The sequence below is a fragment of the Osmia lignaria genome, unplaced genomic scaffold (genome assembly GCF_051020975.1).
Source record: "Osmia lignaria lignaria isolate PbOS001 unplaced genomic scaffold, iyOsmLign1 scaffold0035, whole genome shotgun sequence".
Taxonomy (NCBI): domain Eukaryota; kingdom Metazoa; phylum Arthropoda; class Insecta; order Hymenoptera; family Megachilidae; genus Osmia; species Osmia lignaria.
This window is the reverse complement of record NW_027478176.1, coordinates 188,278-199,410: the sequence shown is the minus strand read 5'-3', so window position 1 is coordinate 199,410 and position 11,133 is coordinate 188,278. Positions and strand designations below refer to the sequence as shown.

At 43.2% G+C, this 11,133-nt stretch overlaps 4 protein-coding genes across 4 annotated transcripts; 3 read left to right on the top strand and 1 right to left on the bottom strand.

The window, feature by feature from the left end:
- Positions 1–4,354: 4,354 nt before the first annotated feature.
- Positions 4,355–5,410, top strand: LOC143306719 (uncharacterized). Its single transcript, XM_076693096.1, has one exon. It carries the CDS (start codon positions 4,355–4,357, stop codon positions 5,408–5,410), a length of 1,056 nt encoding a protein of 351 aa, XP_076549211.1.
- Positions 5,411–5,581: 171 nt separating this feature from the next.
- LOC143306718 (uncharacterized) lies at positions 5,582–6,583 on the top strand. The gene has a single exon (XM_076693095.1). The coding sequence runs from the start codon at positions 5,582–5,584 to the stop codon at positions 6,581–6,583; it is 1,002 nt and encodes a 333-aa protein (XP_076549210.1).
- A 1,044-nt stretch (positions 6,584–7,627) lies between these two features.
- On the top strand, positions 7,628–8,326 carry LOC143306717 (uncharacterized). The gene has a single exon (XM_076693094.1). The coding sequence runs from the start codon at positions 7,628–7,630 to the stop codon at positions 8,324–8,326; it is 699 nt and encodes a 232-aa protein (XP_076549209.1).
- A 912-nt stretch (positions 8,327–9,238) lies between these two features.
- On the bottom strand, positions 9,239–10,648 carry LOC143306716 (uncharacterized). Its single transcript, XM_076693093.1, has one exon. The coding sequence runs from the start codon at positions 10,646–10,648 to the stop codon at positions 9,239–9,241; it is 1,410 nt and encodes a 469-aa protein (XP_076549208.1).
- Positions 10,649–11,133: the final 485 nt, after the last annotated feature.

Here is an 11,133-nt window from a genome sequence, read left to right as displayed (position 1 = left end):
TTTTATATTTGATTTGTTTGATTTGTCACTTTTACTTATTGTTTATTATCTTTATACATTATTCAGTTATGAATTTCTACCTTCTATTCGCATTTGTGTGGACATAATCACTTACAATTTACAATCTATAATTTATGAAGTAGTGGGGATGAAGTCAATAATGTTTACGGTTATATTTAATTAGAATAAATCACTTGTTGTATTTATTGTATTTATTTTATTTTACATTATACTACATTATGTCGGTTATGTCTGTTAAGCGTTACACACTTTACATTTTCTGTAGTTCCTCAGTTTATGAATATCTTTAGCTGTGTCATTCGCATTTAGTATTCATTCATTCATTTATTATTCATTCATTCATTTTGATGTTGTTTGATTAAAGTTATATTGATCTGATTTGATTTATTTTGATTTATTGATTTATTTTGTGATTCATATTTCCTTTCTGCTAGTTGCCTGTTGCCTTGGTTGTGTAACGACCCAATGATAGGTACGTCACTGCACCGACGTATAGGGAGAGCGGTTCCCCAAGAAGGCGACTCGTATGAACGAAAATAGGGATTATAGGTTCGTGTGGTGTGCGGTTAAAGGAGTGAAATCCAACATTAATGTATCAAACTAAAATTATTTTTATTCAAGTAAGTAAACTAACTATAAAGTATAACAATAGGTACGGCTAGAATATGAAATACAATAAGAAATTATAATAGATACGCCCTAGATAGTGAAATACAGTGGAAAATATATGATTAGTAGTTAGTAAGTAATAATAAGTAATTATAACGCGACTTAATCTTCGAATACAGCCAACACTCTGTACAATTTGCCAAATTACACTAAGTACTGGAAAACTATATTCCAGTGGCTTGTACGATACCTTCAGACACGAGCGGACTTTACCTACAGGTCGCAATCGGTTTCTGGTCTAGCCAGAGCTATGCTAATACAGGCCTGCTCAAGGAGCTCCGCTCCTCGCTAGCTCTTTACACTTAAGCGTGTGACTCGGTATTAGCACGTGTTCAACACGTTGCGTACCATGAGTAGGGTGTCCACAGATCCGAACTCTCGTACGTCACCACTGAAAGAGAAGGACAGAGCTAATCTCGCGCTCTATAGTTGCCTAAGCAATTCAGCGCAAGCTTTTCCTCTGCTTCCAGAGTGTTGTCTGCATCTGACCGAAGTCAGGGAAGATCTGATCTGACTCTGCGTGGAACGCCTCTATTTATAGTCAGATTCTGTTGACTTAGCGCTTTTTTTTATTATAGGGTTCCTCTAGATTTCTGGAAATCCCCATCACGTGACGGCCGAGCACCCCTGCTCCATAGTCTACGCGATCACCCTACTCTAGAATCTCACCCCACCGCGAGATCATCGGGGTTGCGCTGGCGCGTATTTGTTTGTTGATCATTTATCGATAATCGAATTACCGACCGACTTACCGACTAAACGCTTATCGACTTATTCAATTAGACTATGTTACCGATTAATGAAAATTATTTATTATAAGAATAATACAAATTAAACTAAATACCTTTTTTTAATAAACTTAACTAAATATAAAAAAATTAAATTAACCATTTCGTACAAAATTTGAATTAAAAATATATTATAATAATAAAAATGAAATGAAAAAGTGCTGGGTCTTCTTAGCGGGTCGTTACAGTTGCTTTCATTCTATTTTGGTTCCATTTATTTTATTAACTGACTGGGTGTTGTCCGATCGGCCCTACGGGACTTTCCTGATTATATGCGTTATCTAACGTTGACAGATGGCTTATATTTGATTTCGATTCTGTTTAGGTTGAATGTTTCACTCGTCTATTTATTCGGCCTTTCGTTCTGTGGCGGTTCCTTTGTTCCGTTGTTCTGCGTAGTTTGTTTTCTGCGGCGCGATAGGCAGTAACATAATGCGTCCTGCAATCCGCGCAATCTGCGGATCTTATTCGGGTTGATTTCATTTCATTCATTTCATTCTATCTTTATCATTGTTTATAGTTAATGTTTATTTCATCCCACACTATTGCAAACGTATGATTTTATATATTTATAAATAATAAATGATAGACGTGGTGTTGTTTTTATTAATTGATTTATTCTTGATTTTAATCCGTCTGGGGTCTTATTTGTCCGTTTGCTTTTATAATTACCTTTCCGTGAATAGTACTGGATATCGGACTTATCTTTTATGGTAAGTCTGATGGTAAGTATGGCTTCCTTGGATTGCACGGTTGCGCGATGTATAGTTTAGCAGCCGGTAACTGTGATGTAGCAGATATCTGGCGCGCGGTGGGTAACTGCTGCGCGGCGGATAGTTGGTTGGTGGATAACCGTTACGGGGTGAACGGCCGAGTGCTATATAGTAAACAAGTAGAATGCTTGTGGCCGATAATATTTGGCTGCTGGTGCTGCGGATGGTTACCAACCAGGGATAATTTGTAATTATTATGAACGGATAGTGTTGCGTACTTTATTTAACGAGATACCGGAATGTTTTCCGCTATCATTACCTTTCGTTGCATTCTATTTCTATTTGGTTTTGATTACTGTAATGTATTGAAAGTGTTTTATTGATGTATTTGGTCACGGGTGCTTGTACATTCCGTGTAATAACCAATTAGTTAATTTGATAACTAATTTAATAGTCAACAGACGTAAGGGGACAAATTGTAAATTTTACGAAAATTCTCGAAGGTTACGCATCTATATGGCGTATAATTATTGGCTTAAGTTTCATTCGGTTTCTTATCTTTGGTTGACATGATCATCGGCGGCACTGGTTTACTCCATCTCCGTGCGCCATGTGCTCGGTTGAGACACGGAGGGGGATCGTATATGGAATTATTGATTGAATCGTTAAATTGCTGAGTTTTAATTAGACCATTAAATGTTGAATATTGAATACCGGTGCGTGTATGTTTGTGATTTGTACGTGTATCCATTGCAATGAGTGGCAATGTGTGCTATTGTGCTCCGTTTTCTGTTATATTATACTTATTTATATATTTATATTTACATATTTATTCACATTGACACTTATACTATATTATTAGTATACTTATACATATTCTCATACTTATACTTATACCTAATTTACATATTACGTATTATTTGCAATAAATTCAGTTAGTATTGTGTAATATTTTGCATCGTATTACAGTAAAACCTGGATAAATTCAACCAAGATTGAGACCCAGTGGTTGCGTTTACCTAAGCACGGTATCGAAGCTCGGATGACACGCGACGACCAGCCAAGCGTGAACGTAGAAAGGGACAGACAGTGGTGGAAAGAGAGAGGTCCGAAATCAAAGGAAAGAGCTGAAACGTATCGGTGTGACTAATACTAATTGAATCAAAAAACTTTTTTATTTTTGACTTTTTTTGAGTGAAACTTTTACTAGCGCATTGGTCAGATTTTTGTGAGTAAAGTGGTACCAAACACGATATTGTTTCAATTATAATTACTTGCTAAAATTGATGTTATAAGTTGGCGAAAAGCAAGAGAGATCGAAATCCAAACCAGTCGCGGTGTCGGCTTTGGTTTCAAAGGTTTCATTTATCCTAGCGAGGAGTCGATTCTGGGCATTTAATGTTTCATTTATTCAAGCAAGGAGTCGATTCTGGGCATTTAATGTTTCATTTATCCAAGCGAGGTGTCGATTCTGAGTCCGTACACGTGTTTTCTTTGCAGCAGACATGCCGATTCTGTGTCCGTACACATCTTTTGTATTCAGCCGACATCATTTATATTCAGTTGTGGTCTCAATTCTATGTTGTTTATTCTATTACTATTGTTTATAAATATAATTCAACCTATATCGAGTTTGGTATCATTTTAATCAGAAAAATCTCACAAATGCATTAGTAACAGTTTCATTGAGAAAAAGTTAAAAATAAAAAAGTTTTATCGTTGAATTAGTATTAATCACACGACACCTCTCTAGCTGATAGTCGCGACATCCCGTCGTTCCGACAGCTTTCTCTTTTCCTAGAAAATCGCATCCAAGCGCTGGATGCTGCTCAGGCGGCCGAACCCGTGTTGCATCCCGCAACAACCAAAGGTGCCCTGGCTAAAACAAAAAAGGAGGCGTCTGTAAAACGGTCTAATGTCGCAGTCTTAGCCGCATCGGCTAAGAGTCCCGCCCCCCGTAAGTGCCCCTCGTGTGCAGGAAATCATAACTTTGCTTATTGTTCTAAGCTAAAGGCGCTCCCACCACGGCGCCGGAAGGAGCGAGCGCAACAACTACAGGCGTGTTTTAACTGCTTGACTGTTGGCCACGACTCGAACAAGTGCCCATCCAGCCAAGTCTGCTTAGCGTGCGGCAACAAGCACCACACGCTCCTCCATGATGCGATGGCGAATCCCGCGAAGAGTGCACCCACGGCCAAAGGAGACGCTCCAACATCTCCACCGCCAGCGGTTTTTTCCGACACCGAAGAAAAAAACGTAGCTGCCTGCTTCGCCTGTTCAGCTACCACTCGACCCGCCGCGCTCTTAGCAACGGCCAAGGTGAGGGTGGAGGCACCATCAGGGGAACACCTAGAGGTCAGAGCCCTGCTAGACACCGGTTCGGACACGTCGCTGGTATCGGGTTGGGTAGCTCAAGCACTCCGTTTGCCACGGCGGGCGGTCAGCGTCGCCATCTCAGGAGTACAGGAGAATGAGAGTGGACTGGCGAAAAGCGAAGTTTCCTTTTCTTTACGCTCTCGTCTGGACCCCAGCTTTCACTTGTCGGTTCGTGCGTTGGTGCTGCGGAAACTGACGGCGTTGCTCCCGGCTCGAGCAGTGCAACCACAGTCTTGGCCGCACCTTCAAGGAGTGATTCTCGCCGATCCTGAATATGGAGTACCCTCTCGTGTTGACTTGATCCTAGGAGCTGATATTTGTGGAGTTTTGTTACAGGACGAGTCGAGGGTTGGACCGATTGGTACCCCAACGGCGCGGCGTACGCCTCTTGGGTGGGTACTGATGGGCCCTGTCTCTGATGCCAAAGGACCTAGCAGCAAGGCAGTCGTCCACAGCCTTCATTGCCAAACGGACGACTCAACGAATAGGCTGCTTCGACGCTTTTGGGAGCTCGAAGAGCTACACGAACAGCCCCCGTTATCACCAGAGGACCGAGAATGTGAGCGGCACTTTCGAGAGACGCACTATCGGGACGAAACAGGCCGCTACTCGGTGCACCTACCTTTCAAATTGGATCCAAGCCTCGCCCTGAAGCCCAGCAGATCGACGGCGCTAAAGCTGCTGCTCAGCTGTGAGCGCAAGTTGGCGTCCAACGAAGCCTGGCGAGACAAGTACTCGCAGTTCATGGACGAGTACGCGGCCTTGAGTCACATGGAGGCGGTACCGGAATCTGCGGTTCAGGATCCAGCCTACTATCTACCGCACCATGCTGTGGCGAAGTGATACGACCCTACTGGCAAAATCAGGGTCGTCTTCAATGCCTCCTTTCGCACCGCCACGGGATCCTCTCTCAACGACTGCCTGCTGCCTGGACCGAAACTGCAGTCAGACCTCTGGATGATTTTAACACGATGGCGCCTTTTTCGAGTAGTATTTACCTCGGATATTGTTAAAATGTTTCGGCAGATTCGAGTAGACCCGGCGGACGCGGACTGGACCAGGATACTTTGGCGCTCCAGACCCGATCAACCTGTACAGGACTTCAGGCTCAAGACCGTCACCTATGGCACAGCCTGCGCGCCCTTCCTTGCGCTGCGGGTGTTGGTCCAACTAGCGGCAGACGAAGAGGAGCGTTTTCCGCTGAGAGCGGTCGCAATTCGTCGGCATTCGTATGTGGATGATATCCTTGCCGGAGCCGACGACGAGGAAGCAGCTCTGGAATTACGACGACAGGTCATCTCCATCCTGCAATCGGGAGGCTTCGATCTGAGTAAATGGGCATCGAATAAGCCGAGCTTACAGGAAGCAGAAGAAAGTCAAGCCTGCGTGTTCCAGGACCACACTGGAGTCAGTACCTTGGGAGTCGTCTGGAGGCCAACCACGGACACCTTCTCCTTGCGTGTCCTTCCACCCCTCAAAGAGCCCTCCCGATACACTAAAAGGCGTATCCTCTCGGAAGTAGCCAGTCTCTTCGACCCCTTGGGATGGGCGGCCCCTGTTTTAATTTTCGCAAAGATTCTCATGCAGGACCTCTGGATAATTGGCGCAGAGTGGGATGAGGACTTACCTGACCAACTGCTTTCCGCATGGAAAACCTTCCGGAAGACGCTGAGCCAATTCGACGCTTTGGCCATTCCTCGCTGGACGAACTACTCAGCAGACTCGGCGCAACTGGATCTGCACGGGTTCTGCGATGCCTCCCAGCGAGCCTATGCAGCCGTCGTCTACCTGCGAGTGTCCAGGGGAGACGTCAGCGTGACCACACTGCTTGTGGCAAAAACCAAGGTCGCTCCGGTCAAAGCAGTTAGCATACCACGCCTGGAATTATGCGGCGCCGTGCTTCTTTCCAAATTAATTGCGGAAGTACAAAGGGGATTGAACGTACCAGCAACCATCACGGCTTGGACGGACTCCAGCGTTACCCTCCACTGGATCCGAGGGCATGCCTCTACCTGAAAGCCGTTTGTTGCTCACAGAGTAGCCACCGTGCAGTCCAATGTTCCGCCTCAAAATTGGAGACACGTGGCTACCAAACACAACCCTGCGGACTTGGCAACAAGAGGGATAACGCCGTCGGAGCTCCTATCGTCGCAGCTTTGGTGGAGGGGACCCTCCTGGCTCATCGACCCCCCCGATCAGTGGCCTGCATCACCACTAGGAAAGGTCGAGGAGGCGGACTTGGAGCGGGGCCGAGTACAAATCTACCTAGCAAAGGAAAACGATGAGAACGATCTCTTAACAAGGTTTTCAAGCTTGACACGCCTAACTGCCGTTATTGCTCTCTGCTTTAGATTTCATCGACTTACAAGGAAGCTGAAGACCGAAACCGGGTTCATCCGGGCTTCGGAGCGAGACGCTGCTCTGCGGATCGCTATCGGCCTAGCTCAGAAGTCCAACTTCCACGCAGAGGTCGACCAGCTCCGGCAGCACAAAGAGGTACGGCGATCGTCGACCCTCATCGCCTTGAGGCCCTTCTTGGATGACCAAGGGCTGCTACGCGTCGGAGGCCGCCTAGACCAAGCCTCCCTTCCCTATAACGAGAGGCACCCTTACATCATCGGGAAGAAAAATCCGTTGGCTACTCTTTTGGTGCGAGATGCCCATCTCCGTACTTTACACGGAGGACCACAACTCACCAGGAGCCTGCTGGCGCGACGCTACTGGATCATCCATGGCCGCTCTCTAGTGCGAGACGTCATTAAGGGGTGCGTAAAATGTGCTCGCTACAGTGGAAGGCCGACCACGCAGTTGATGGGCCCCTTACCGATCGAGCGCATCACTCCCCGCCGACCCTTCCTTTCTACGGGAGTGGACTATGCAGGACCGGTGAAGCTGCGAACATCACCAGGAAGAGGACACAAATCCTACAAGGGATATATAGCGCTGTTCATTTGCCTTAGTACTCGTGCGATTCATCTGGAAGCTGTCTCAGATCTTACCTCTGCCTCATTCCTAGCCGCTTTTCGCAGGTTCATCAGTCGCCGAGGCCGCTGCGCCACGATGTTGAGCGATAATGGGACCGTCTTCCACGGAGCGGACCGGGAGTTGCGCAACATGTTCCGCGGCGCTTCCGCCTTCTACCTAAACGCCACAGCTTCGCTGGCAGCCGAAGGCACGGATTGGAGCTTCATCCCTCCGTATGCTCCGCACTTCGGGGGCCTATGGGAGGCAGGAGTTAGAACGGTTAAACATCATTTGCGAAGAATCGTCGAAAACGCCACGCTTACCTTCGAGGAGATGACGACGCTTCTGTGCCAGGTGGAAGCTTGCGTAAATTCACGACCGTTACATCCACTTTCCGACGACCCCTCGGACCTGTCGGCATTAACACCCGGACACTTTTTAATCGGTGAACCCACTTGTATCGTTCCGGATCCAGAATCCGACTCGCATGATATTTCTCTTATTTCGCGCTGGCGACAAATATCTGCATTACGTTCTCACTTTTGGCACAGGTGGAGGCGGGAATATCTGCAGAAGGAAAACCTGAAGCTGGGGACACTAGTGTTACTACGCGACGAGTTGCAACCACCGGCTAAATGGCCGATGGGCCGGGTTGAAGCCCTTCATCCAGGGCCAGATGGACGAGTAAGAGTAGCCACCTTGAAAACTACTAGCGGTTCCGTCACCAGACCAATCGTCAAGTTGTGCCCCCTCCCGGTGCCCTCTGCTGACGTCACTTCACCTACTTCCACGTAAATTTACCGTTTCGCGCGTGGAAAAAACTTATATAGGTCATGACGGGCGGTTTGACGCCGTAATCTTTGACACTTGCCTTAGCTTCTTTAATTGCTTTATTGCTCACTCACTCATTCATTCATTCGCTTATTATCCACTATTTATTTATTTATTTATCTGGATTTATTTGGATTTAGGTACGGTTAATCTTCCTGTGAGGATGGGTGATTTTGTCCATTCAAATGCTTGACAGCGCGTGGCTTCTGTTATAATCACACCATTTGAATTTCATTTCAAATACTCTACTTATTTATTTACCATTTTATTTACTCGTTACTTGTTATTCTTTTATTTTATTCTTTACTATGTAACAGTATGGTGTTTAATTGAACCACGCAGCCTACATTTGATTTCATTTATCTGTCGCTTTATTTATTTATTCTTTATTATATTTATACATCATTATCAATTTCTACTTTCTACTTTCTATCCGCATTTGTATGGACATAATCACTTATAATTTGTAATGTATAATCTATAATTTATAAAGTGGTGGTGATGGAGACAGCAATCGTGCTGTCATGTCTCAGTGGAATTTAATCCATTTTATGGGGTTTACGGACCGTTCATCGAAAGACAATTCATCGAAAGACAGTTCACCGAAGACAATTCACCGAATGGACAATTTATCGAATGTACAATTCATCGAATGGACATTTCACCGTATACCAATTCACCAAACGCCACTTCACCTAATGAGACAATTCATCGAATGTTTTTGATCTTATTTTATATTTTTGAGTCTGCTTGCTTTTTTTAATTTTCATTTTGTTTAATATCATCGTTTTTACATTTACAATTTGCTTGTTTTTAAATTAACTTATTTTTGTATCCTTAGTATCTAAGTATGAAATTAAATTCTAAATATATATTTTAAACTAAAAGAATTCTTGCCACTGCATAAACATAATCAATTTTTTCTTCATATATACTACTGTTATATCTATTTACTACAGATTTTAACTGATCTCTGTACCGAATGAATTTTTTTACTGGTTTGCTTACTTCAGCTCCTGATCGAATTTGGGAAATCATAAATTCATTTTTGGCCTGCTCCATTTTTAAGCATCTTAATATATGCCAAATACTTGCATTCTGTTTTGCCACTAATTCGTTGAATCCTCTGTGCCATCCTTCAACATTATTATTTGTACGGGGCAAATCGTTTAATATTGCATCATATTGATTCCAACAACTAATTTGGAATCTCGGGAGTTCTCTTATTTTCATCAATTTAACAGTCCCAATGTACTCTTTTTCAAAATACGTGAAAAACTCATAAACATTTTCATCTTTTCCTGTATAGTTGATACAAACCAATTCTTCAAATAATTTAACAACATCATTAACGGGAACGAATGCTAATGCCATCAAAGTTTTAATTGTTATACAAAAGTTTTCATCTGTATCGTACCGAATTTTCAAATGGTAATTGCTTAATTTTCTATATATTGCTTGACAAAAATGAAAATAACAAAAACGAACATTTGCTCCTGCGAATACATCATTTATGGAACCTACAAACGCAATCTCCATGTCAATCATAAAAGTACTAGGGCATAGTACTGATTTTAAATTTTTTAATGCTCCTAAAAACCGACAGTATGTTCCTTTTGTTTTACGCGGAAGAAGCGCGTAGACTAAGGGAACCACTGTACTATCGAAAAGGCCGTGAATGGTGTAAATTTGTGCAAACTGTACTGGACAATTATCAAAAGGACCGTCTCCAAACCAATGATCGGTTGTGGCAAGAATTTTCAAATTTTTTCTAGTTGTAAAAATAAGGATTCTTTCGGGATCGTCAACGCCCGAATCAAAACTTAGAAATACTTTACCCCTTTCAGTATAACGTAAGTTATCTGGAATATCACTTAATTCCTTCAGACAAACAGGTATTCGAGGATCTTCATGAATTTTATTTCTGACTCGTCTTAATGTTCTTTTTAATGAAGAAATCTTCGGCATTACAGCTGCAATATTATCAGAAACACTTCCCACTCCGATAACAACAATATTATGAATCCCGCTGGTACTAGTCGATGATTCATGCTTCATTTCATTCACACCTTTCTCCTTATTCACAAACAGTGGATCGCCGGGGTGATTATGCGCATTTTCTTTTTTTACAGAATCTTTAACACTTATAACACGCCCTGTACAACGTAACTTTTGATAATTACAACACCTCCAATACGTACTTTCGGCTACTGTTCGGTCTTGATAATATAAAAATCCATTGTACAACAACCTCGTCTGGCCTTTTTCACTATCAATGAATTGCATGATACAAGAAGATTGAAAAGTACTTGTTTTGAGCGTAACGCTATTTTAAATTTCGCCGGAACTATCCTGACAAGGATATGCAGGAAGATTGTGGAAAAGGTAGTTTAATAAAGAATCAAAATTCGTCACTCAATGATAACAGAACTCACTTTTATTAACTCCGCTTCCGCGATTGAAGTTTCGATAAACGTTTAACTTCCCGGCGATACGTTGAAGGCGAAGCGAATATGTAGTTGAGTATTTGTGCAAGCGATAAGCGCGTGGTTTGAATTAAGAGAGACACGTGTATTGCGTTCGATGTTTTGAACAGAAGTGATCTATCGATCACCTACAGGCACCGCGATCACGCGTGGCGCCAGGATCGAAGGATTGTGACGTCATTAACGGACGAGTTAATTTGTCGAGCGGGATTCTTAAACTAAGCGAAATTAATGAATAAAATTAAATCTTAACCTAATTGTAGTATTAATTTATAACCTTAACAG

Coding starts and splice junctions, on each gene's coding strand:
- LOC143306718 (XM_076693095.1), top strand. CDS start 5,582: ATGTTTCGGCAGATTCGAGTAGACCCGGCGGACGCGGACTGGACCAGG.
- LOC143306719 (XM_076693096.1), top strand. CDS start 4,355: ATGGCGAATCCCGCGAAGAGTGCACCCACGGCCAAAGGAGACGCTCCA.
- LOC143306716 (XM_076693093.1), bottom strand. CDS start 10,648: ATGCAATTCATTGATAGTGAAAAAGGCCAGACGAGGTTGTTGTACAAT.
- LOC143306717 (XM_076693094.1), top strand. CDS start 7,628: ATGTTGAGCGATAATGGGACCGTCTTCCACGGAGCGGACCGGGAGTTG.